General features: G+C 44.4%; 1 protein-coding gene across 1 annotated transcript; it reads right to left on the reverse strand.

The window, feature by feature from the left end:
* Window positions 1-241: 241 nt before the first annotated feature.
* Window positions 242-27,073, reverse strand: UTP25 (UTP25 small subunit processor component). Its single transcript, XM_033144842.1, has 12 exons — window positions 26,900-27,073; window positions 24,858-24,897; window positions 23,413-23,653; window positions 23,121-23,327; window positions 21,495-21,583; window positions 14,696-15,106; window positions 13,320-13,539; window positions 8,591-8,793; window positions 6,981-7,163; window positions 5,140-5,252; window positions 2,471-2,716; window positions 242-985 (listed from the first exon to the last, which is right to left on the reverse strand). The coding sequence occupies exons 1-12, from the start codon at window positions 27,004-27,006 to the stop codon at window positions 739-741; spliced, it is 2,307 nt and encodes a 768-aa protein (XP_033000733.1). The 5' UTR covers window positions 27,007-27,073; the 3' UTR covers window positions 242-738.
* Between the last annotated feature and the right edge of the window lie 208 nt (window positions 27,074-27,281).

The raw sequence follows: 27,281 nt of genomic DNA on the forward strand, positions 1-27,281 counted from the left end.
CAGGGGTTGAAATGGAATTGCCTCTTTATTGGTGTTTAGTTCGTGCACTAGAGGAATTAGACACAGTTAATCAGCTTAAAACTAAAATAGATAGCAATGCAATGGCAGAGACTAGTGAACCCACAGCTCTGCAGGCCTATTTTGACATTTAAAGGACACAATCACAATATAAATATTTTTAAAAGTTTGACATTTTTAAAAAAATGCAATGACAAAACACAAATAGAACAATTTTTTTTTAAACAAGACATCTCTCACATGTTTGATGTTTATAGTTATCCAAAGGGTGAGTGACTGACTGGCTGTGTTTTTCTGGGCACTGTGGTGTTCTGGTCAGCATCTAGCTTCACTGAAGGTCACTTCAAGAAACAGGTGGAGAATGATGGACCAGACCCTAAAGAACAGCCGGCATCCACTGGCAATTGTAGGGCTAAAGGGTGCTTGCTAGAGGGGTGGACTGGAGCCAGGGTCTGCTAGTTTCTGATCCCTACTGTAGCTGTATTGTATTAGACAGTGTATTCAAACCAGTTAAAAGCAAATGTTGGTGGGAACAACTCTCAGCACCCTTAACTACAGTTCCCAGGATTATTTTGGGGTGGGGGAAGCCCTAACTGCTTATGTGGTATAATCACACTTTAAATGTCTTTTTCTAACATTTGTTCTGGAAGAAGCACAAGCCCCAAATAATAGGCTGAACAGGTCAAGGAGTCCATTCGAAATCCCAGTCCACCACTTATTTTACTCTGTTTCTCCAGTGACAAAAAGGTGCACATTTTTGGAAGACTGGAGCATTTGGGCCGCCCGGTCGACACCCACCACCGCAGCCACCTTTTGAGCATCATATTTTGAGTAAAGCACTGTGCAGGTCAAGGTGGCCTCTTCCTCACTGCCTGCCAGCTTCATCATATTGCAGACCTCACTATAGAAATGGGGAAAGGTGGGCAGTTCGTAAAATATAAGGTTCCGGATGCCTCTGATTGAGTACCTGAATAAAGCAAACAAACAAGAGGGCTCAAAATGATTAACATGCAACTGGGCAACACAGAAATTACTTTTTGAAACTTTAACCATTTATAGATGAAACAGAACACAGCCCCTTATTAATTTAACGGACCCCTGGGATTTCAACAAGGGAAATGGGACTTCCTGACCACCACCACCCCCGCAGCGAAGCAGGATTAAAAGTTACAATGCAAAGAGGTAGAATATTCTGTAGACTGCTAGCCAGCAAAAAACAGGGTCTCTGGATGCCTGAAACCTTCCTGCAGCTATATGTTGAACCTCCTCCCTCCCCACCTTATTTCTTTATGTTTAGCATTTGTTGGAGGCCCTATATCATAAAGTTATCTGGTCGACTTTCAGTGAATAAGTAAAAAACAATGCAATGCAAAACAAATGATCAAATTGATATCTACATAAATGCAAACAAAAGCAAACCTCACTGTACCTCCCCACCTCCAATTAAAATACAGATATAAATGCTGAGAGGCCCAGCCTTCAAAATTTAAAAGGTTTGGGTGAATCAAAAGGGCTTCAGTTGGTGCCCAAAAGATCACAAAGGTGGCATCATTTTTATAATGAAGCCCTGCGGATTCCTATTCAAAAATCACTCCTCTAGTAGACCAGCAAAGTAACATCCCCTAGGTCCCTTCTCCTCTTGTCAAACTGGATCATCTCTATCCACCTTTGTTCCTACCACTTAATTCAGACTTCTGTAACAAGGGAAACTTCCTCATACCAAATCAGACCTGTCTACACAAGGGGTTTCCAACCTGGTCCCTACCGCCCACTAGTGGGCGTTTCAGGATTCTAGGTGGGTAGTAGGGGGTTCTACGGCACAAGCTGAATCTTCCTTCCATCGAGCACTGGTGGGTGGTAAGTAAATTTTACCATCAAGAAAGATGCATTAGTGGGCGGTAGGTATAAAAAGGTTGACTACCCCTGGTCTACACTGACTAACAGCAGCTCTCGGGGATTTCAGACAGAGGTCTCTTCCAGCCAAATCTGGAGCTGTCAGGGATTAAACCTGAGACTTGCACTCAAAGCACATTCTCTACCAGTGAGCTATGGCCCTTCCTTGTTATTAAATAAATACGTACAGCTTTGGTTCAAAAGGAAGTATACACAGCATCACATTATTATCAGCTGGCAATGATTTTCAAGACACATTTTACCTTTCTATGGGAGAAATATGAGCCCAAGAAACATCAGTTATTAACACATTCAGAAATCAAACCAGAAGAGTATCATCTTTTAGCCTATATTTATGATCTGTAGAGCATCATCTGCATTGATGGTGCTGCATAGTTGATGAAAATAATACATATTGAAGAAATCTTCTAGTGCTGTGTGAAAAATTCCACATTTTTAGCCTGATTATGACACATTAGTCATTTTTGGGGGGAGCAAGTATGACCTCATGCAACCTCTTCTATTAAAGACTTGGACTTTAGCGACCACCCCAGCCTACCTTTTATAAAAGTGGAAACGCTCCGTGAAAATCAGAAATTGCTTCACTCCCTTTAGGAAGAATTGCCTCGCTCTGGAAATGCCAGATTTACTGGTGTATTCACAAATGTGCACAAAACTCAACTCCTCCTTCTTGAAGTAGTTCCGAAGGCGCACATAATCAAAATATGATGGGATGTAGATGAGTGTGTGCGACATGACGGCATCGCGATACTCGGGCAACACTTTCTCAATGAAAAAATGAAACCTGATTAAGAAAACATAAACATGTTATTCTGCTAAAAAAAAAAAATCCCAGCATCTCAATTAATGCAAATGTAGAATATATATAATAATATAATAATTTTTTATTTATACCCCACCCTTCCCGGTTCAGAAACCTGGGCTCAGGGCAGCTAACAACAAATTTAAAACACTTCATTGTAATACAACATAAAAGCAGCATACAATACAGTATAAAAGCAAGAATAACAATAAAATTCAAAGTTCAAAAATCAATTTGGGGGGGGGGAATCCATCCAATAAACATTAGATCAGTGTTTTTCAACCACTGTTCCGCGGCACACTAGTGTGCCGCGAGATGTTGCCTGGTGTGCTGTGGGAAAAATTGAAAAATTCGAAAGATTTTTTAAAAAAGAGCTACGTGTGTGTCTTTCTTCGATTCCAGCCAGAATATCAGCTTTGTGTTCAGCCAAACAGGCCCTGGTTGCGCACTGAATAAAGTATTTTATAATTTTTCATATTTCTGTTTACTTACTATTTCATAATAAAGTAATTATAAAATACTTTCTTTGTGTTTATTTGATTCCTATTCAAGAGAATTACTTTATATATAGTCAATATAGGCACAGAGTTAATTTTTTTTAACATTTTCTAATGGTGGTGTGCCTCGTGATTTTTTTCATGAAACAAGTGTGCCTTTGCCCAAAAAAGGTTGAAAAACACTGCATTAGATAGTCACCAGGGCTAGCTGGCTAAATTAGTCCTACTTGGGCCAGCGAGGAGACCAGGGGAGAATTAGCTGTGGGGTCCCAGAGCGGGTAATCTTCATAAAAAGGGGAGGGGGGAAGAGAAAGGAAATAAAAGATCAAGCTGAGTTCAAATTAAAGGCCAGACGGACTAGCTCTGTCTTACAGGCCCGGTGGAAGGAGGTTAAGTCCTGCAGGGTCTTAGTCTCGTGGGACAGAGCATTCCACCAGGTTGGAGCCATCACTGAAAAGGCCTTGGCCCTCGTGGAGGATATTCTGACTTCCTTAGGGCCCGGGACCTCTAAACTATGGTTATTCATGGACCTTAAGGTCTTCTGCGGGGCATACCAGGAAAGGCAGTCCCATAAATATCACACACAAACTCTCTTAACGTTGTAAATACACGTCTTACTCAACACTCTGCAAAAGGGACCATTTTGAAGGAGCCTAGTTCCAATTTATTTCCTACATGAGCAGAATAAGGGAAAGATGTCACCCACCTCTCACTTGGGAATTATTAATGCTGCTCAGTACAAAATGAAGGTCTCCCCCTTAAATGATATGCACAAATGTGTCTTTATGACTATTTTTTACATGCACCACAGGCTATCTTATTCTTGATTGTATTTTCTAGCGAAAACAATAAAAAATCTTATTATAAACATCGTAAATGCATATAAAAATGATTTATACACAGATCACTAGTGTCTTCATAGTAAAAAAACACTGCAGGCAGAGCAATATCTGTATCTCACATTGTGTGGAGTCTCCGTATTTTTACTATTATTCATATCTCACTTTTCCTTCAAGGACTGCAAGGTGACATACATGGTTTTTCCTGTCCCAGTTATCTACACAACATCTCTGTGAGGTTGGTTAGGCTGAGAGATGGTGATGGGCCAAAGATCACCCCACAGACTGAGTGGGCACTTGACTCTCAATCTTTCTTGGTGAGCTTTGGTGGGAGCATGGGGAATTTCCACAATGGCAGTGATTACGTTGCTCAAGTGATGGGAGATTCAGTCCAAAACACTTGGAGGGCATCAGACTGGGGAGGGCTGTTGCAGCTGCAACACAGAGCACTTAACCACAAGGAAACGTTTAGGAGTCCCCCACAAGGCAAGTGTCTAATGCCCAAGGAAAATAATTGGGACCGGCAACAGAGTGTTTCAGTGCAGAGTGGACTTGTTCAGGGTTGCCATCTCCCAGGGTTCCATAATCTGGTTTTCTATTCCCTCCCCACAGCCCTGGTAGGTAGCAATCTTTGCCTACGGAGTGCACCCAGTCCTCATTGTGCTGTTTCTGGGGTCTGCCCACTAGGCTTCCCTCCTGCCCCCTGGCTAAAGATTCACTGCGCTTTGGCAAGGCTTGAGGTTCCCTGCTGACACCTCCTTCTTGTCTGCAGATGGTGCCGTTTTGCCTGCATAAAGAGCAGTGCTTGGAGAAGGAGCTTGCTATTAGTATATAGGATTGAGGTTTCTATAGCACTGCAGGAGGTAAAGTAGAAGATTCTGGTGTGCATAATGTTGCCATTCAGCTGGCTGTGTTGGTTTCCTTGGTTTTTAAAAATTTATCCCCCCACCCACTGCCTGCCTGCGCACACGCACACACATGCACACACTTTTTTCTACAATGCTACACTCTACTGAGCACCAAATCTGAACCTGATGCCAGATGAGCACAGCTGAAACGACCACATTACCTGGCATCTATTACAGAAACGGAATTTTCAGCTTCCAGCTTGCGAAAAACATGAGGAAGCTGTACTACAACGTGGCTGATAGAGCCCTTCAGAGGCATGTTCCTTACTGCCACCTGCAAGAAGCAAACACAACAGGCAAATGTAGGCAATGTTAGACCAAACAGGTTACACCTGAGATCAACTCTCATGTAAAGGGTAAGAGCCGGCTTGCCGGCTTGGAACAGTTCGGTTCTTCATTCCCTCTATTCCCAGCACTCAGGCATGAGTGCCATTGGCTTATGTAACCAAAACGCTCCCTCTGCTCAGGGTTTGCAAATGTATAAACAATATTTTTCTTGCTCAGGGGACTAAGGGGAGTAAGAGGCGCAAAACAGCCTAATGAGGACTGAGCGTGTTTCGCAGATCCAGAACACTGGCTGGCTCTTGGGGTAGAAAAATGGAAAACTACACGGGAGGGGGAAATGGAATGGAACATCTTATCAAGGAGGGAGACACTGAACTAGAACTGCAACATTTTGTTGTATGCCCCCTTGTCTATTTTAGAATCCTGTTCTGTAAGGACTTCAGTGGTTGCTCATGAGTAAAGCTCCAGACACAGAACTTCTAAAAACTAAGTTCTTTATTGTGCACAGCTATGTACAGTGGAGCAAAAGATCAAACGTCCATCTCATCCCTCCGCAGAGTCCAGGAATGAACCCTTCCGGTTCTTTGCCCAGCAAAAGAGGCGCGGGATTCTAAACCCACGCCTCCTCCTTCCACGTCCTTCCTGCCTGTGCCCTCGGAGCGTGGGAACCTGACCCCGTTCCCCGCTATCCCCTTGGCGTTCAGGCTCTGCGATGCTCTCAGAGCCCCTGCACCGCCTTCCTGCCTCCAACTCCCCCTCCCCACTGGAGAAATGGTCGCTTCCAGAGCTGGACGGGGAGGGCGAGCTCGAAAGCAGCTTAGGGGGTTCTCTATACTGCAAACGCTCCCACGACTCTGCCAGCCGCAGGGAGGGGGGTTTCCTGACATGTTCTCAACAGCAACAGACAGCCGGGCGCTCTTAGAAACAAGTAGGGCATGGCGATGAAAGCTACCTTCATTATTTAGCTTCAGCAACTGGTAAGTTGCCTGTGAATAAGGAGTCTTCATTCAGCTGTCAAGATTAGCGGTACTTAATAAGGCCATTTCTCTATCCTCCACGAACTTGCTTAATCCTTTTTTTTAAAAAACCCTCTAAACTAGTGGCCATCAACTCGTCAACAAGAGTGGTGAATTCGACAAGTAAATCAAGAATTGTGGGGAAAGGAGACACTTCCTTCTTCCTGTCATGAATCCAGTGCCAAAGAAACACTTCCTTTTAGAGGGAAGTCTCTTACACGCTATGCTTTCTCTTTGTACCTCTAAATTACCATTCAAGGGAGGAAGAGAGACAGAGAGTATTCATCATAGGGTTGGGCTTGGCCCCAGGGATACTAGTTGCCAACCCCTATTTTACATAAACAAAGAAGATTTGTGTTGATGCAAAGAAGTTAGAAATAATACATTACTGTTGAGGAGGATGCATGTGGAGGTTTATATCTTTAATGGGACAATGGGGGGTGGGGGAATATTTTAACAAACAAGCTTCAATATCAGCTTGGCAGTAGGAGAGAAATGTAATAACTGGAGGCAGCAATAACCTGAGATCAGCTTGGCTGGAGACATTAAAACACAATAGGAATGGGAAGATTTATTATCTGTAAGTCCATAAGCACACACCCACCCCACCCCCCAATGCCCTTTGCTGCAAGATCATGTTGGAAGGCCAATAAGCCTTCTTCACTTCTATACAAGGGCTATAGACACATGTGAACACTAACCTGTCCCCTGTAATTGAAGCAGTGCTTATTGAAGATGGAGTTGATCTGTGGATCCTGGAGGGAGCTGAACAGCAGCGTCTGCCGATAATACTTGGACCAGTTGTTCAGACTGAACATTCGCACCCGTGAGAAATCCACCCCATGAGACTCCAAAGGCAACAGGTTAATGTGGTTCATCAGGTGCTGTGAGCATATTTTAAAAAGAAAAGAAAGATGTCCATCAATCTGGATCGGTTTGCAGGAAGAAGAAAATCAAGGAAAGAGAACCCTAAAAAGTTCATGCATTATATTTAAATGAGCCACGTGAATGGAAATCTGAACTATTAAACTCCTTTCCTGGCTGAAACTGAGCAAGGGATTTGGTTCACTGACAGAGCACCAGTTTGAATATGGAAGGCTGTAGGTTCAATCCCTGGCATCTCCAGGGAGAGGAAAGTCACCCGTCTGAAAACGTGGGAGAGCCACTGCCAGCCAGTACAGAATTGTTTGTATACTGGCCTTCATCCAAAGACCACAGGGCAGTTCACAACATAAAAATACAACACGAGAACACAAAATAGGCAACAAAACAAACAAACAAATCAATAACCCCCCCCTCCCATGAGTACATTTTAAAGGCCATAGATTGTTTAATCAGCCAAAGGCCTGGTTATAGAGAAACATTCTTGCCTGGCACCTAGACAATACTGAGCTAGACAGACCAAAGGTCCGACTCAGTATTTGGCAGCTTCCTTATGTTCCTAACAGCTCTGTGGCTGTTGTTGCTAGGCGGCTTTTGTTGCCTCTCAAAGCTCATTTCTGGAAAACCGTTCTGCAGCATCCAAGAGACTGTCAACGATCACTGCAGCATGTGTTTAGTGAAACGAGGGTCGTTTGACACCTGGTTTGCTCTAAGTGTTGTTAGAAACCATACAAAACGAAATCTTTTAGTTGGTTATAATGTTCTCAACTGGCCCACAGGAAATAATACGGTACAAGCAGAGATCACAGGAGCTGCTTATTCTGCTTTTCATAGTTTCCATGTCTTTGCAACTGATTTGCCCTTAGAAAGAACTCCCCACTATTTTCTAGCATGACATCAGAAGAGTCTGCTGGATCAGGCCAGTGGCCCATTGAGTCCAACATTCTGTTATCACAGTGGTCAACCAGATGCCCTACTGGCAGGCTTCTCACAGACATCAGTACAGCTGAACTCTACCAATCTGAAATTCCCAGAAACTGGTACTCAGGGCATAATGCCTCTGACAGTAGAAGTAGAGAATAGCCTTATCTTCCACAGATATGAATAATCCTATTTTTAAAGTTCGTGGCCATTGCTACTTGTGGAAGCCTTGCCAGGAGAATTTCTAAGCAGTGTGCTACTTCTAGAGGGAAGCCTTGCCTGTTGAAGGTAGTCCAAAAGGAGGATTGGCTTCGCTGAATTTTAAGAATGCATCCGCACTCAGATACCCAGAACACACGTCTCCATCCCATGAGTTCAAATTAAACACCCGCGTTTCTCAAGTGTTAAAATCTGCTGGCTGTTTACTGCATTACCTATCTTGTCAACCCCATTCGTGAGGCATGATACGCGAGGGGAAAGGGTATGAAGGGGTAAGGAGATGCGTTACCAAAACATGCTCCCAGTTCTGCATTAGGTAGATGTCGGCTTCATCGATGATAAGAATTTCTATGGACGAGAGGAAATCATAGTCTCTCTTGTTCTCCCCCTCAGCTCCAATAACAGTCCTCAGGCCAAGGGGAGATGCAATGATAATATCGGAGGAATAAAAAGGCGCGTACAGCCGTATGCTCTTCTGAAGAACAGAAACACCTGCCCAAACACAGACAAGCAATCCAGTCACAAGTCAATCATTATTTCAACACAGTCATTATTTCACAGAATCACAGAACGGTTGTATATAACTGTTCCTTTCTCTATGAACCATCACAACCATTGCACCTGATCACAGTGGTTTTGTCTGTATGGGTGAGTTGTGTGAGCATGCAAGTGTGCACAGAAACCTCTGAGTGGAAGCAGTTTACTCTACAAAGGCAATGATCGCATGTGTTACTCTGCCAAATTTTGTCTCTGGTCCTAGCCATTGCTAGCTACCGGTAGGGTTGCCCATGAGGGAATGCTACCCTTGGGGTAGGCCCTAAGTATATCTTGGCCTGCCAGGCCACTTTCCCCAAACCTATGACCATCCACCCATCAGCTGACATCACCGGTGACACCAGCTGACAGGCAGGCAGTAGGACAGGGTTTAATCCTGCACTGGTTGCATGATCCTGTTCCCAGCAAGAAATGCACAGCCTAGGCAGCAGAACGAGATCAGCCTGAGACTAGAGACTCAAAGGGAAAGGGTGAGGGAAACTCACAAAGGCTCCTCTCCCACTTCCTTTTTAAGACCAGAGTGAAAGGCATTTTGCCAGGAGGGCAGCCCTGCCCACTTGGTCAAATTAAGTCTGCGAGGCAGATCCTGATAAAGACCTGGCCAACAGCCAAAACTGTTCCCCATCCTAAATGGAGGCACAACCCATCTCCATGCAACCACCGCCATGGTGTAAAGCCCACTGGTGGTCCAAATACAGTGGAACCCCGGGTTACGCACACCCCGGGTTGCGGACGTTTGAGTTAAGAACGCCCGCAACCCGGAAGCGTTTCCGGAGCGTGCGCGACCCCTGCATGAGCAGAAGCACTCAAATCGCACTACTTCCGGGGTTTTTTCGTGCGTTCAGGATACGCACACGCGCGTTATGACCTGGAACGGATTGCGTGTGTAACCCAGGGTTCCACTGTACATGGAACCAACAACACGAACTGGATAGTAGACCTTCCTCCGATTCCCTTGTTTGAATGGGATCAGCTGCTTCCCTGATTCCAAGCACAACTACAGGGTCAACATTAAGCGACACTTAATGCAGCAACCAGTATCGCAAAAAGGAATGCAAGCCATGTTTTTCACTACGGTGAAGAGAACTTCTCCGCTTCTTTCAGCATGCCTAGTAAGTAGGTAAGACACATTCGTACAGGGGAGGGAAATCCTGAAGGGAACCATTTCGCAACCGGACTTAATCAAAACGAACACTGTCAGTGGCAGTAAGGAGGCACTACTTGCATCTCTTGGCTGTATTATTAACCGATATCTTTCATGAGACAATACCTTCAAGTAACATTAAGTTTTAAAGCAGCCTTCTCATAGCAAGAGTCCTAGACATCAAGCCACAGGGAAAGACTCTGCATAATGCACCGATAAACCAGCATGAAATTGCAATTTCTGGAAGAGTCTTGACGTTTTCTGTTTAACCAACATTTGGACTCACTTCACCTGGGGAGTGCGCAGCAGAGCTCAGCTGGAAGCCACAGGCATTCTAGCTACACAATCACCATTTTGCAGATGAACACAACATCTAGATTATTTACTGGATTTCTGCTTTCTCCAGTCCCCTCAAGGGCAACAAAGCAGAGTGACGGTTACAACACAGCAATCAGATTCGATTTCGGTTTTCTAGTTTCACAACAGTGCAGGGCTCATTAGGGGTTCAACAACTCCAGAATAAGGGCTGCCTCCACCTATGCCTCCACAACGATTATTGCAGCTTCCACACCTTGGCATCCACAATGCACACCATTGCAGCTGGGGTGTGCTTGTGCTGGTGGCAGATTAGCAGGCTGCATGTTCCATACAAAAGCATATAGCTTTGCTCTATGCTTACCAAAGTGTAGAGTTAGAAGGGACCTGGGAATTCACCTAGTCCAATGCGCTGCTCAGTGCAGAATCTGCAATGCAGGGTGTACTCTTGAGAAATGGCTGCCCAGCTTCTGTTTAAACACCTCCAGCAAAATAAAAGCCCACAAGGCATTCTGTTCCATCCTCAGATAGCTCTTTTATCATCTGGAAGCTTCTCCGAATGTTTCCAAGTCCTGGCTTCAGCAGCAATGGAGAACCCGTCTTCTCCATTTTCTGTGTGACCACTCTTCAGATATTTGAAGACTGCTATCTACCCCTGAATCTTCTCTCCTCCAGGCTTTACATGCCCAACTCTTTCAACTGTTCCTCATAGGACATGGATTCCAGACCCTTCACTATCCTAGTTTCTCTCTTCCCTGGACATTTTCCAGTTTGTAAGGAGAAGGTATGGCACAAATTATTATTTTATTTATTTATTTATTTATTTATTTATTTATTTATTTATTTATTTTATTAGAATTTATGTACCACCCTATACCCAGGGGTCTCATTTTAAAAGGGCATAGGATGTCAATCAGATCAACCAAAGGCTTGGTTAAAAAGGAACGTTTTTGCCTGGTGCCTAAAGGTGTATAATGAAGGCACCAGGCACACTTCCCTGGGGAGAGCATTCCACAGACATGGTGCCAATGCAGAGAAGGCCCGTTCTCGTGTTGCCACCCTCCGGACCTCTAGAGGAGTGGGCACATGAAGAAGGACTTCAGAAGATGATCTCAAGGGTATTCCAGAGATCACAGCACTGCCACAGAGAACCAATGGACATATTTCCTGTTTTGCACAGAGCAACAACCAGCTGGTGCAGAAGAGGGGGACACACTCTCTGTGTCTAAGATTTTGACTCCTGAAATACCAGGGCACAGTCCAACTTTGTGCAGGATAAAGGCACAACTGGACCAAAAGCAGCATACTGCTTCTGTCCCAGCCAACTGCCCCACAGTAAGCATGTCTTCCCATGGCTGCGCAAAGGGTTTTCTTGTGCACTCCAAATTAATCCACATCCACCTCTTCTTCACTTTTGAGGAGGACGGACAAGTGATGCAGTTGCTAGGCAGCGGTAGGTGGTGGTGAGGAAATACCCCAGGGCATCTGCTTTCCAACTCTGCACAATGTGGTTGGGCCCGTAGCTACTGGAGCTATATATCCAGTGCAGCTCCCAGTGTTGACGCTCAGTGAGATTGTGAATTAGCCTGCTTCTCCCTACCATCTTTTGTTACCTTAAGTCAATCTTGCCATAGAGAGACAGGGGAGATCAGAGCAGTTTAAAAGAAACAAAAAGGAGCAGGATGTAAGGTCATCCACTGAGCTGAGTTATAGCCAAATGAGACCACTGGCCCATCTCAGCCAGTACTGTCTACTCTGCTTGGCAGCAATGTCTCAAGCAGAGGAAGGAGAGCATGAAAGACAATTAAGTAGCAGCAGCTTCATCCATAATTTTGAAGCACCAATTGTTTTGAATCACATCCAACCCGCACAATGTGGTCCAGCTTGTGCATTTGCCTCAATGTTATAAGCAGGGCCAAGCTTGAGCCCTTTGTTGTTGTTTTTTAAAAAATGGTTCTGCAATCAAATTTTCCATGCAAACTGTTCGCAACACAATGGAATTTTCCATGGAAAAAGAGTGTCCATTTCTGAAATTGCTTTGTTTCACAAAATTACGCAGTAACAATATGAACAAATACGCTATTAGTGAAACTGGGAAAGTTTAAAGGTTGCAATGTACATTTTTTCAGAGTACTATTCCTGAAAAAGCATACATGCATGCCTGCACATACAATATAATTGCACAGCTCTCTCAGCATGCTGAAATTAGTATGCTAACAATTTTTGGTGTTGTCATTATAATGTCTTAAAGATTTTGAAGTATTTCAATAATATCTGTAAGGCTTTGAATGAAACATCTAAGCTGCATGAATTGCACTTGACTAATTTTTTTCCACTAAGGAAATTGTTCCATCCAAATAATTTTGGCAACTGCGGAAAAATTAGAGCTAGTTATTCAGTGTATAACATTGACACTGCATACTTTGTAAAACACCATTACTGCATACCAACTAATCAGAAAGGAAACATGCTAAACCACATTTTTGGGCACTGGAACTGTTTTGCCAGCAAGCCCACATCACTGGCGACTGGTAAAAATATTGCAGGTGTGTGTGGGTATGGGTGTGTATGGTTTGGGGAAGATTGGAAACAGAGAGATCTAAAGCAAATGAGATACACAAAGTAGCGTGGTTAGCACTTTGTGCTATCTCTTTCTTCTGAAATCACTGTTTGTGAACTGACGAAATGGACTGTACGCCACAAAATGTCATAATAAATTTGGTGCCAAGTGACTCTTCATTGTTTTTCCTATAAATGAAGCACCCCTAAGGAGTCTAATTGGAAAGAGGGAGAACTATATTTAAAAACAAGAAGTGTTGGCTTTACCAATAAAAAAAAAAATCAACGCAAAAATTCGAATACTATTCTGGAGATTTGGTGGGCTTCCACTGGGCATTCAAAAAACAAAACAAAACACAACAACCCTAAACTTGTAAAACATGCTTAATGCTTTGAACTGGTTTTTTTTTAGAACAAAAAAGGACTGATCTTAAAATGTCAGTACCTAGCCTGAAGTGGTCATCAATGTTCCCAGCAAAGACAGCTTCATAATCTTCTGGCCGTTTCAGATTGGGCGGTTTCTCTTCTGGATCTGAGCCAAACTCCCCCTTGAACCGCTTTTTGTTACTAACATCAATTTTCTTTTGACTTGTCGATTCAAGGAGGCTGATGAAAATCTGCACCACACGTAAAGCAGATTCCCGGAAGGGCACCACTATCAACACCTATGCAGGGAAATGCAGAAGCAAATCTATTTTGAGCCAGAAATAGTTTTCAAAAGAAGACACGCAGAGAGTGAGTTGCTGTATCATAGGTATTTAGGGCTATCCATTTAAAAAATTATGTCTCCCTCATTTAGCTTTAGCTGATTGAACACTCCTTAAAATACGTATTTATTTGCAGAATTTATATCCTACCAAACTTACAACATAAATTTATCTTTGTACCCAGGGCAGCTAACAAAGTAAAAAGATAGAAAAAATATATATTGTAATAAGAATAACTAGCACAACAAACTAAAACAGCAATTGTCTGTTCAAACAGTCCAGTGAAAATCAGAGCTGCTCAAAATTGTAAGTGTTAAAATTTACCATTCTAAGAAGCCTGGGAAAACAGTAGGGGAAAAAATGTCTGGTGCCTAAATCACAATAATAAGGGCATTAGATGGGTCTCCCTGTGGATGGCATTCCAAAGGTGAGGAGCCACCAATGAAATTGTATTTTCTCCTCATTTGACACCCAGACCAGTGGTGTTGGATTGAATAACGGTCTCAGATGATAAGCTCAGTGAGCAGGCAGATTGCTGCTGGAGAAGGCAGTTCAGTAAATACTTGGGTCCATATATATGAATGAGAGAGAGTTCTAGATAACTATACAGAAATAAGGAGCATTCTCCATGGGATATACTGAACAATGTCTGTCACTCATTATCAAACTTCCTGTCCCTGGCATTTGAGCATTAAAATGAAGATCTAACAAAAAAAAACAACAACCCCATACCTAGTGTTATGATACAAGATTTAAACATCCCCTAAGGAATAGATCCTGGAGAGTCCAATAACATTTTCTACTCAAGTCCAAAAAGAAAATTGGTCCATCGTTTGATATACAAGAGAAGCAAATATTGGGGGAGGGCAACCTTGCTGGGTGGAATCAATTGTTGCCTTATTGCATGATGGTTGTGGACTCAGGGACAGTTGGCCAAGCATGGGAACCTTACAGTTTCCAAGTTGTAAGAGATTTAATAATTCCCCCACTGGTCAGGGATTCATAGGCTGATTTGAAGGGATGCCTTTACTGTACAATGGCAGCTCTGTTTAGGGAATATCACATACACCAAGGCATGTTTTCCATGCAATAATGACAAATTAGATCCTTTCACCTTTGGTCTTGTGAGTCCTTGATCCCTGAAGCTATCATCATCAGTCCCAGGTTTTTGGTCCCTTCGCTTGGCATTATTGCCAAGCACTTGGGCATTTGCCTTCAAGACGTGGTTCAGGGCATGTAGGCAGTAGACTTGACGGACTTCTTCCCCATTGCTTAAAGCAGTCCTCTCTGGGTAGAACAAGTCCTTGTATGAATTCATGATGCAGAAAAGCTCTTTCTGCAGAGGAGTAAATGGTTGATCCTTTGATTTCACCAGCGTGGAAAGGAACGGGCTGTTGACTTTAGGCCAAGCAGATCCTAAAGGCTTGCGAAGATGAAGCCGATTCAAATCAACTTCTTTGTCTGGCTTAACCATTCCAAACTTCTCCAATTTTGAAGAAAAAACTAACTGACCCAGTGCTGGCCACTAGAAAGGAGAAACAAACACAACATAAGGTTAAACACAACTCCTGTTAATAGTCTCAGATACACTCCTTCTATCTGGGAAGGTCGTCCTCTTCCACCGAGCGCGCAGCTTCGGGAGGGACGCACATGGAGCGGTGAGGGAGGAAGGGGACACCCGCCTAGCCAGCCAGATCAGCCGAATCAACCCTGGCGATCAATGGGGTGACAGATGTCGCAGCCAGATCGCCCTCACAGCCAAGATGGCGACGAGGAGTGCAGCTTAGTCAGCCTCGCCGCCCGTAATCAAGACTTTAAACTGTTTTTAAACCCTCCAGGAATCCTTTTTTAATAGTTTTTTATAGTTTTATAGTTTTAATGACCTACTGACTATCTTATCAGCCCACTACAGTCTTTGTTTTCGCCTCCCTAATTGCCGACTTATTGCTTTGGCTCATCGTCCTGTGGCTGACGCCGTACCACTGATTAAGCTGCTCTGCTCTGCAGTGAATGTTCAAAGAAGAACTAATTGGGGAGAAAGACTTACAGAAGCCTCTTCATTGTCAAAGGTGAGAAAGCCGGACCGTAGGAGTAAACTGGTGGAGAGATACTCTTTAATAAGACAGCCAACAGTATCATGGCTAACAGTATCAGCCTTAAAACTGTAAATCTGACATAAAGAGACCCCAGCAATTGCTACCAACTATTTACTCTCTGTTCCCTACCCTCCACCCCCTACCCAAGATGGTCCTCACCAGAAAGCACTGTAAGGATATGGGAATTGTGTTAACATCGCCCCAGGACGAGAAGGGGCCCCAAAGGAGGCAAAGTAAAATCACCAATTATTTCTCCCACAAAGAAGGGGACAAGAGCGCCCAGAGTGAGCTCACTTTAAAAGAAGCCACCCCCTCAGCACTGGATAGGTCAATCCAATGCAAAGACTTACAAACTGAATATGAAAGCACAAGCTATTCTATGAGCTTGGCACAGGAACTTGCTCTAGCCGAGAACAACGTGACAAGTAACTTGTTCAATATTAAGGACATTAAACCTCAAAAATCACCGCAAAAACCCAGGAAAAACCACCAAGGACATCAAGGACACCAAGGACACTGGCCCATAGTGAGTGCTGATAGTACGGAAGAGCAGGGTGACCAGTTGCAGAACCAGGTACAACAGATTTGCACGGACCTTCTCAATATTAAAAACTTTTTAGCAGTAACAAATGGGTTACTCCTGACGCTTGTGGACAATTTTAAACAGACAGATAGAGCACCAGATCACGTCCCTGAGGCAGATGCTAGAACCCATACATTATGCAATGTCAAACCAAGCAAGAGAAGAGCCAAAATGAAGAAAAGCAAAAATATCAAAAACATAAAGCGGTCCATAAGAACCCAACACATTAGCAAAAAACAGTGGCAGAAACTCTTTAACTTACTACCATCCTCCTCCTTACCCATAACAAAAAAATCCAAGGTACAAGGCATCAAAGAGACTGGTAAAGAGGGTTCGACAAAGATCAAATGTGACTCTGGACGTGAGAGCAAATCCTCGAGCATACCCAAAGAAAGCACCTCTTCCATGGATGCTGCTCCCCTGTGTCCCCCCAGTCTGACTAAACAAATAATTCTTCCTCCAGACACTCCTGACCCGAGCCTATTTACGGCTCCCGCTGCAACTGTGAATAGAAGTGAATTAGGGGCACCTAACACTGTTGGGAATGCTTTATTGGACTCCCAAGCCCCATGTATCAAGAATAGATGGAACCTGGTCCTAAACCCAAAAAAGATTGTATTCGCAAACTATCCTAAACCGCTGGGCCCCTGTATAGGGATAGACCGTGTGAAACATCTGTTGACTATCATAAATGATATCTTACCGGGGGTAGTTAAAGCAGACGATCTAGCTGATATAGAATATCTATATCAAGACGGACAATCGGTACGAGCCCTGATTACCTTCACTGATTACAACATGGTTAACTTTATTCTAAGAATAAGGAATCTATTTAAAAAGAAAAGAATAGAATTATTAAGAATCTTTGAAAACAGAGCTCCACCAACCTCCCTACTGGCATCCAAGAGGGAAAGGAGGACAGGAGCAGAAGAACAAAAAGGTAGAGCATATCAGCAACAAAATAGGAATCAAGCGCAAAAGCAGGAGCATGCAGAATACGTTGCACTAAAACTCAAGAATGAAGCCACTGTCCCTCCAGAGAGTCCATCACACTTGAGTGCCAGAGAGGACTCTGTCTCCTCAGAAGAGGAGGCTTTAATAAATCGATTTTGGACATTACAACCACCAGCTCAAACTGAAATCCTGAAAAGACTGGACACACTGAGAAGCAGACTGGTCAGAAAGGAGGACCGTGACAAGACTGCGGAGGGCCCATATATATGGCCCATATCCCCCAAGTGCTCAGTGGATAAGAGGACGGTGGGAGGCTCCTTCAAATGCGTAGATTCAGAACTTCAAGCACAGCCCCCACTGGTCTATGAAAAGGCAGAATTAAATCAGGCGCCGACATCCCCGAGTGCATGGATTGGCTTCCTTAAGCTCTCCCCCAGTGAAACAGCTACTCCCGAAACTTCAAACCCTATACCAAGAGCAAAGGTATACCACCCTCCTATGAAGCAGATGCCCACTGACAGATCCAACGGGAGTGTTTTTTTAGACACAAAAGGACTGTTGGACCGCGTGGAATGGATGAATTGACACCACGGAGGGGCCGGGAATTAAAGCTGCTGTCCTGGAATATCGCAGGATGGCAAGCAAAGAAAAACAATCAACAATTTATAACATTCCTAAAGCAATACGATATTATCTTCCTGCAGGAGACTTGGCACAATGATCCCATCTTGCTTAACGGCTACTGCTGCCACTCTCTGTCCGCCACGCCATCCCTAAGGGGAGGCAGGCCAAGCGGAGGCCTAGCAAGTCTTGTCTCCACAGAGTTAGAACACTCCCTAAGGGTCCTACCAAGCTGCAATTCACTAGCAACGGCTGTCTTAGTCAATCTAAGGAAAGAAGCATTATTGTTGGTCAATGTCTATCTGCCCCCCTGTAAAAAGAAATCCGTAGTTAAAGCCAACTGGGAAGAGCTGGAAGCGTTCCTAGAGCCCCTTGAATTCTCCTATCCATCCACCCCAATTATAATCGGTGGGGACTTCAACGCACGCATGGGAACAGATGATCACAACCTATACAGTCAATATAACCAGATCCATGACCCTGGAAACACAACAGACACAGGTCTCACACGACTCTCCAGAGACAGTAGATGTAACTACTCGGGGCTATGCTTAGCCCAGGTTGCAAAAAGAAGGGAATTGACTATATTAAATGGCAACAAAGTAGGGGATCGCCCAGGGGAATATACCCACTTTTCAAAGGTGGGAGGAAGTGTCATAGACTATATATTGATATCAAGATTTGCCTATAACCTTGTCTTGAAGTTCCAGGTGGGGCATAACACTGAGAGTGACCATCTACCACTAACCTTAGCACTAGATGGTCCACCTCTTATTAAACCTATGGCTAATCTATATTTCATCCCCACCGCCAACCTGAGCCTACCTGTACCTAGAAGAATTAAATGGACTCCCATCCTCAATACCGAGTCAATCCATCTTCTTCACTCGGAAGAAGTGAAGACCATCCATTCGGCCATCGTATCAGCTAATGCTGCGAGCTTGGCCCTGGACCTATTCAAAGAGCTATCTGAGAGGCTGAAAAGCTTCCTAACATCACAAATCCTCAAAACCTCCACAAAGAGGGCAAAAGACTCAGCGAGGTGGTTTGACGCGGAGTGTAGACAAGCAAGGAAGCTACTGAGACTAACATACCGCAAATATAGAAACTCCGGAGCACCCTCTCTATTTACGGCATACGTCTCTTTAAGACGAAACTACAAACAAACACTAAAGAGGAAAAAACAAAAAGCCGAGAGAACGGCATGGGGCTGTTTAGTGAAGGCTTCAAATGAGAAAGATACCACCTGTTTTTGGCGTACTATCTCGGACCTCTTGGATCAGGAACGCAATGGGCCCATATGCACGGTCGAACCACAGGAGTGGATGAGATATTTTCAAACACTGTATCAGGATGAGGAATCCCAACAAAAAGAGGTAGGTGCTCAGCCAGGGGACTTACCATCTTGGCATCCAGTCTCTGCAGAGCAGGTAGCAAAACTAATTGTGCAACTTAAGAACAACAAAGCTCCGGGCATAGACTATATACCTGCAGAACTCCTGAAGGCAAATATAGGCTGGTGGGCCCCCCTATTGGCAAAAATGTTCTCCTACATCGACTCTACAGGCATAATCCCTGACTGCTGGGCAGAGGCGATAATCATCCCAATCTATAAGAAAGGACCCACGTCAGACCCAGCGAGCTATAGGCCCATCAGTCTCCTCTCTATACCCAGCAAATTATATGCCAAACACCTTTACATTAAATTAATCAACTGGGTGGAATCCGAGGCAATTCTGGCAGAGGAGCAAGCCGGGTTTAGACAGGGCAGAACGACAATAGACCACTGCTTTGTTTTAGCACACCTCATTGATAAATATGTCAAAAAAACACGTGGGGTGCTATACGCGGCCTTCATAGACCTGAGGGCGGCCTTCGACTCAATTTCACGAGTCAGACTTTGGGCCAAACTGAATGCAACTAGCATTGATAAAAGACTATTGGGATTGATAAATTGCCTTTATAAAGATACCAAGCTTTATGTAAGAACATCACTTAATGGGCAACTCATCGGCCCTATTACAGCCACCAAAGGGGTCAAACAAGGCTGCATTTTAGCCCCGGCCCTATTTAATTTATACATCAATGACATGATCAACTGCCTAACAGCCCCGGAGTTCCATGCCCCCAAATTGGCTGAAAAACCAATTTCAGTGCTCCTGTACGCGGATGACGCGGTTCTCCTTTCACGAACTAAAATCGGCCTCAAAAGATTGATGAGGGAATTTTCGGCCTACTGCAGGAGAGAACAATTGGTGGTGAACTGCCAGAAAACTAAGGTTATGGTGTTTGCTAGGAGACACAGAACACACAGATGGGCAATGGATGACCAAATAATAGAGCAGGTCAAGGTCTTCAAATACCTGGGAATCGTCTTCCAGTCAACAGGGTCGTGGGTGGCACATCAAAAATATGCCAGTGAAAAAGCATCCCAAAGCGCTAAGATTCTGTCGCGCTTTTTCTATACAAAGGGAGGCAGGTATATCCCAGCAGCCTTAGAGGTATTCCAAGCAAAACCTCTGGCACAATTACTCTACGGGGCTCCAATTTGGACGGGGATTCAGTGTAGCATCCTGGAAACGGTCCAATCAAAATTTCTAAGACAGATCTTTGCCGTTCCACCATGCGCACCAAATGCGGCTCTACGTCTTGAGGCCAGCCTTCCATCTGTTGAAACACGGACTTGGCAAAGAACATTAAATTACTGGCTCCGTCTAAATCTAAATCCATCTGGGCTATTGCATCTAGTCACACGGGATGTACACAAAAGCTCATGGGAAAAGGCTGTACACCAAAAACTCCTCTCGTGTGGCTTGCATGCACAGCATTTACTCACAATGGGCCTATTCAAGGCAAAAAGCCTCATAAAACAGCGCCTGAAGGATATTGAACAGCAAAATAACCTGGCCATCATTAAGAAATTCAGTGCATGGTATATTCATCTTCCCCCCTCCTACCTGGACTCCCAGGCGGCATACCTGTCCAATTTAACTATCCCAAAATATAGACGAGCTTTTACGTTGGCCAGATTGGATATGCTACCTTCCGCTGTTCTTGAAGGCCGATTCTCAAAAACACCATTCCATAATCGACTCTGCCCCTGTGGAGTCGGTAATGTGGAGACTGTATCACATGTACTCCTGTCTTGCCCCTTATATAAAGACTTGAGGGAAGAGATCGTCATGCCGCTCATACTCGCCATTCCAGGCCGCTCGCCCGAGGACATACTGTTTTTCCTCCTGGCAGACCAGAATACCCAGACAACGGAGAAGGTAGCCAGATTTGTTGAGAGGGCCATGAAATTGAGGGCTGCCAGCTGAATAACAGTGCCCCCTCATAATTAAGATCTCATTTATTCCTGTTTTAATTGTGCCGAATCCCGATTCAGCTCATTTTATTGGTTATATATGGTTTTATCAGTATTGTATCTGTAATATGTGTTTTGTTTTTTTTTGTTTTTTGATGCAACGGCCTGTGGGCTATGCAAATAAATAAAGTTTGTTGTTGTTGTTGTTGTCTCAGATACACTGTAAAAGACCCCATTTCTTTTTTTTTTACAGAGGATAAGTACAACACATTCAGAGATGAGTTAGCAAGTTTTGAACCAAATAAGGAATAGAAACCAACCACAGTGAATATGAAATAAATATACATATTACCTTGACTTGGCTGGTAGATTTTGAGCATGCAAGAATTTTATCTATTTGTTTTTCTTCCAGTTCTTCATCGACATGACACTTAAATGGATCTGTGTGGAGAGATAAAATGTTATGAAAACGAGACTCTGGCTAAAGGGGAACTTCTGCCTCACCCCAATGTGGTAGGACTCCAGTTCCCATCTGACTCAGTCACTCTGTTCTACCATGAGCATACACATAAGCCTTGTCATTCCCCCCAAAAGGAACACCCATTCTCAAGAGCTTTGGCAAACCCAAGCAGGCTTTGGAAGGAATGGAAGACCCACATTTAGCAAAAGATTTTTTTCCACCACCAGAGAACTGAACTTATTGACAATAAAAAACAAATTAGTTATTAGTGTTCAAGTCTGATCTGCCCAAATGATGACCTCTTAAGTTAAATGCAGCTTGCTAGGTTTGGTTTTCCAGATACAATGGCAACCTCTCCTTTGTGTAGTTTTAATCAGGCAACACAAAGAGGAGGTTCATCTGACCTCAGGTGGAAGGCAACGGGTTCTATGGCTCATCAGCTGCTCAGATGCTGCTTTAAATCAATTTCTCAATGTTCTTAGGCTAGGTAAAGGTAAAGGGACCCCTGACCATCAGGTCCAGTCGTGTCCGACTCTGGGGTTGCCATGCTCATCTCGCTCTATAGGCCGAGGGAGCTGGCGTTTGTCCACAGACAGCTTCCGGGTCATGTGGCCAGCATGACAAAGCTGCTTCTGGTGAACCAGAGCAGTGCATGGTTCACGTTTACCTTCCCGCTGTAGCAGTCCCTATTTATCTACTTGCACTATGACGTGCTTTCGAACTGCTAGGTGGGCAGGAGCTGGGACCAAGCAACGGAAGCTCACCCCGTGGCAGGGATTCAAACCGCCGACCTTCTGATCAGCAAGCCATAGACTCTGTGGTTTAACCCACAGCACCACCTGGGTCCCTGTTCTTAGGCTACCTTAAGGAATAATGTCCTCCCCTAGGCAGCAGCATATGAACCTATGACCAAGACCAGGCTTCCTCAACCTCGGCCCTCCAGATGTTTTGAGACTACAATTCCCATCATCCCTGACCACTGGTCCTGCTAGCTAGGGATCATGGGAGTTGTAGGCCAAAAACATCTGGAGGGCCGAGGTTGAGGAAGCCTGACCAAGGACCATCACAGTTCCAATGATATAATACGATGATATATATTACATATAAAATATCAAGAATCCAGCCAGCAGTAACCAGCATTAATAAACCTTTTAAAACATAAAAGCATAAAAATGACCAAAATTTCAATAAGCAATCGAAACAAGACTCTAAAAACAGTAACAACCACAATAAAAATCCTCTTAATTAAAAGCCATTGGAAACAGGTGCAGATGAGGCCAATCACCCATTCCTTGGGAGTTCCATATGGCGGGGGCCACCACTGAAAAGGACCTGTTTCTAGTGTCTGCCAGTTTAATTGGCCTTAGTGGCATGCTAATGAACAGGGCCTCCAAATTCAACCATAGGGCTCAGACTGGTTCAAAGAGGTGAAGGCAGTCCTTCAAGATGTCAAGAAGCTTGTATGTAGGTACTCTGTCCCGCCCAATGAACATTTGATATAAAGACCATGCATTTTACCTTTTGCAATATCTGCAGAACCACTGCTTTCTTTCCCATCTGCAGAAGGATCACTGCACTCCTCTTCTATGAAATTGGTTTCCAGACTAAATTCAGATTCGTGCTGCACATCTGTGAATTCTTCGGTAGCTTCATGTTTTAGGTCGCTAGACGCCTCTGGATCTCCAGGTTCCTCTTGGCTGTTTTTCTGCAGTGGTGCTTCTTGATCTATGCCAGACCAAAAAGGGAAAGAGTCGTAGGTTGTATTTGTATGAGAGCTGTGGTCCACATAATTTGAGGTGCACTGGATTACCTGATTCTGGGGGGTCAGGCACATTGTCCTCATCCTCCATTTCTTCCTCATCTTCTTCGTACTCATCACTGCCCACTTCTGCATCACCTTTGTTGCTTCCTCCTTCTGATTCATCTTCATCATCCTCACTGTCCGAATACGGAGCAGTTTTTAAGGTGGCCAGTAACTTGTGATATACTGAGGCTTGTTCAGAATCATTCTCTGTGTCACTTTCTGAGCTTGACTGCTCAGAAGTTTCTGACTAGAAATGGAAAAATAATAATAACCCAGGACGTATAATAATACAAGCATACTGATACAGATTCTGATCACTGGATGCTGAGCCTAGTATTGCCTTCTATACTATTGTATCCAAATCCAGCTTTTATATGTCAGCAACCCTTCAAAGTTCACAGGCTGAGGGGTTTCCTTCTTAACTAGCAATGCCAGTGACTGAACCTAGGATCTCATGCACATAGACTGTCCTTCTACAACATGGTGCCCTCAAGATGGGCAACTCCTGGCTGTGTTCAGCTGTAGCCTGAAACATCTGGAAAGCAACAGGTTGGAGAAGACTGATGCAGACCACTTGCATCCCTTCCCATCGGGATTCATCATGGGACTTAAACTGCTAACAAATATTTCAAGTTTTGTGTTAAGAAATCCAAATTATGGGTGAGATCCAATGGCACACTAGGGGCCGTGATGGTACTTCTCTTCTTCCCCTGCGCCCCCATCTGCTCTAGAGTATCCCTCAACTCGTTGGAGCAGATGTCTGGGGCTTGTGGGGAGCAGCAAGAAGCAGGGAAAGGAATTCCCATTTGCAACAGCAGAAATGTGTTGTGCAAGCGGGATGGGCTGTGGCAGGGATAGAGAATGAGCTGGTGCCAGAGGATGGGACTGCTGAAGTCCTACTCTGTTATTACTGCAAGCTTCCACAAACTTTCCACAGCTTTTTCAGATTCTCATATTTGCAAGCTTTCCTCTGAAGTCACAAGTGCTAGGACAGGAATGGGGGACCTGTGGCCTTTCAAATGTTGTTGGATTACAATCCCTACCATGCTCAACCACTGGCTGTGCTTGCTGAGGATGATGTGAGTGGAGTCCAACAATATATGCTGAAGCCTAAATTCTGGGTAAAATACCAGGTGCTAAAGCAGACACATAAAATCATAGAATTGTGGAATTGGAAAGGACACTCAGGATCATCTAGCCTGAACCCCTGCGATACAGGAATATGCAGCTGTCCTATACAGGGATTGAACCTGCAACATTGGCACTATTAGCATCACACTGAGCTATCGAATTACACTGCAACCAGGGATGGAAACAGCAATGGCAGTGAGGAGGGATGTGCTATAGAATTTGAACTAACAATAAGTCAGTTTTCATGCATTAGCATTTCCCATTAATTTATCCATATAAAAAGAGGAATGTTTAAAAAAAAAAAGTAGGGTCACTCTTACCAGTTCACAGATTTGAGTTGGTTTTTCTTTCCCAGAAACCCTAAAAGGAAACCATTTGAATTTAATTTATCTTTAGTGACTGATACATAGATTGAAGAAACAAATTAAAAATAAACAAAATGGTGTGTAGCTTTTAATATTTGGAGAGTTTACCACAAGTAGATGTGAACATTACTGAGTATAGATGCCCATCACAACTCATACTGTCCTGATTGGAACCGGAACAAGATTTCCAAAAGAGAATAATGTTTTAAGAGTTCCTTAATGCTTGCACCACTCTACCGTGTGCAGCCTTTGCACACCTGTGTGGACACCACCTGGGAGCTGGAAGGAGATCACTGATGGCTCAACGCTGAACTGCACCTTTAGAAAGAGAGGAAACTTTACAGAAAGCTGTGATCAAACCAACCCAAGTGAATGTTCCTTTCTGCGCCCCAAATGGCTGAAGGAAAAAAAGTATCAGTCCCAGACTATTATTGCTGCTGCGTCACCTAATACATTGTGGAGAATCTGACATTGAATAATTGAAAAGGAGAGGAAGAGCCCAGAGATATACTGGGTATAAGCAATAGCTTTTAATAAGCATGTTTAGTCAGATGTAAGCCCCACTGAGCTCTATGGGGCTTAGCCCCTGGTAAGTGTGCATATAACGGCAGTCTAAGAGTTGTGGCGGATCGCACAACTCTTTTGCCCCAGTGCTCACTCCTGTCAAACTGTAGTGTTTGCGGGGTTTTGAAGCATTACAGAACCATGCAAAAACAGTGAACAGAGGTTGAGTGTGGGACAAGTGTGCACACTATGAGCAACAGGGCCTTGATCACAATCAGATGCCCATGGGAAGCCAGCAAGTGGTATCTGTTCACAACAGCACTCCCCTCATGTGGTTCCCAGAGAGAAGAAACATGATGGTGCATCTGCAGCAGCACAACCGGATGCCTTCATCTGCCCCAACTGCAACAAAACTTGTTGTTTAGTCGTGTCCGACTCTTCGTGACCCCTTGGACCAGAGCATGCCAGGCACTCCTCTCTTCCACTGCCTCCCGCAGTTTGGTCACTCATGTTGGTAGCTTCGAGAACACTGTCCAACCATCTCGTCCTCTGTCATCCCCTTCTCCTTGTGCCCTCCATCTTTCCCAACATCAGGGTCTTTTCCAGGGAGTCTTCCCTTCTCATGAGGTGGCCAAAGTATTGGAGCCTCAGCTTCAGGATCTGTCCTTCCAGTGAGCACTCAGAGCTGATTTAAGAATGGATAGGTTTGATCACTGCCCTGTCATGACGAAGGAGCTTGAATAACTCAGAGAAACTATGAGCTATGCTGTGCAGGGCCACCCAAGATGGACAGGTCATAGTGGAGAGTTTTGACTAAACATGATCCACCTGGAGAAGGAACTTGCAAGCCACTCCAGTATCCCTGCCAAGAAAACTCCATGGGCAAAGACAACAAAACTTATCTCTCCAGTATTGGTCTTTACAGCCGCAGCAGGGTCAGTAACCTTCCAACAGTTTGCTGTCATCCCCATAGGTGCATTCCTCCATTATCTCCCGATACAGATGAATGCCGACTGGACTGCCTCTGACTGGGGAGGCGACATCCTCTGCATTCTGGGACTGATAACTAAAAAACTTTCTGATCTCTATCAGTTGTCAGAGATGGAGACCCAGGAAGAAAGGAGGCAAAGGCCATTGAGAAATGAAAATGAATAAATAAATATAGTCAGCTATTGATCACTGAAAAGGCTGCAGGAGTGGGGAGAAGGGCATTTAGGACAGCCAAAATCCTCGGAGCAGTCAGCCTTAGCAATTCAATCTATGTGAGGGATGGGGAAATTGTGGCTCTCCAGGCGTTGTTGGACTCCAACTCCCATCTCTCTTAGCCAGCACGGCCAGTTACCAGGGACGATGGGAGTCGTAGTCCGACAACACCAGGAGGGTGCCGACACAGGGAAGGCTATTGTAGAGAAATCGTTGCGGACAAGAAGCCTCATCAGCAAACAGATCCTTCAGCTTTCACCTTAGACGCTATTCAAACAAGCCCCGCTCACCGATCATAGAATGGGTGCTCCTCCCCGAAATCCTTGAGGTGCTTCTTCTGCTTCTTACTCAAGCTGCTGATCAGCTGCTGCTGCCGGCTAGCTTTCCTCTTCCCCATGTTGTCGAACTTCCTGCTCCGTTTCCCACGTGGATTTCCACCCCTGTCGCTTTACGGCCCCCCAAGTCCGCCGCTTCCCCGCGACTTACGACAGTGGGCTGGGCTGAATCTGCTGTGAGTTCCTTGGCTCCTCCTGTAGGAGGAGTGGCTGGTACCTTGCATGTAAGGGGTTATAGTTAAGGGTTTTTGTTTTTTGTTTTGCACCTTTACGCAGAAGTTTCATTGGGTCCCAGTGAGCTTGCTGGCAAGTAAATGTGTTTAGAAATCGGTTATTT

Source organism: Lacerta agilis, chromosome 3, assembly GCF_009819535.1.
Source record: "Lacerta agilis isolate rLacAgi1 chromosome 3, rLacAgi1.pri, whole genome shotgun sequence".
Classification (NCBI taxonomy): Eukaryota; Metazoa; Chordata; class Lepidosauria; order Squamata; family Lacertidae; genus Lacerta; species Lacerta agilis.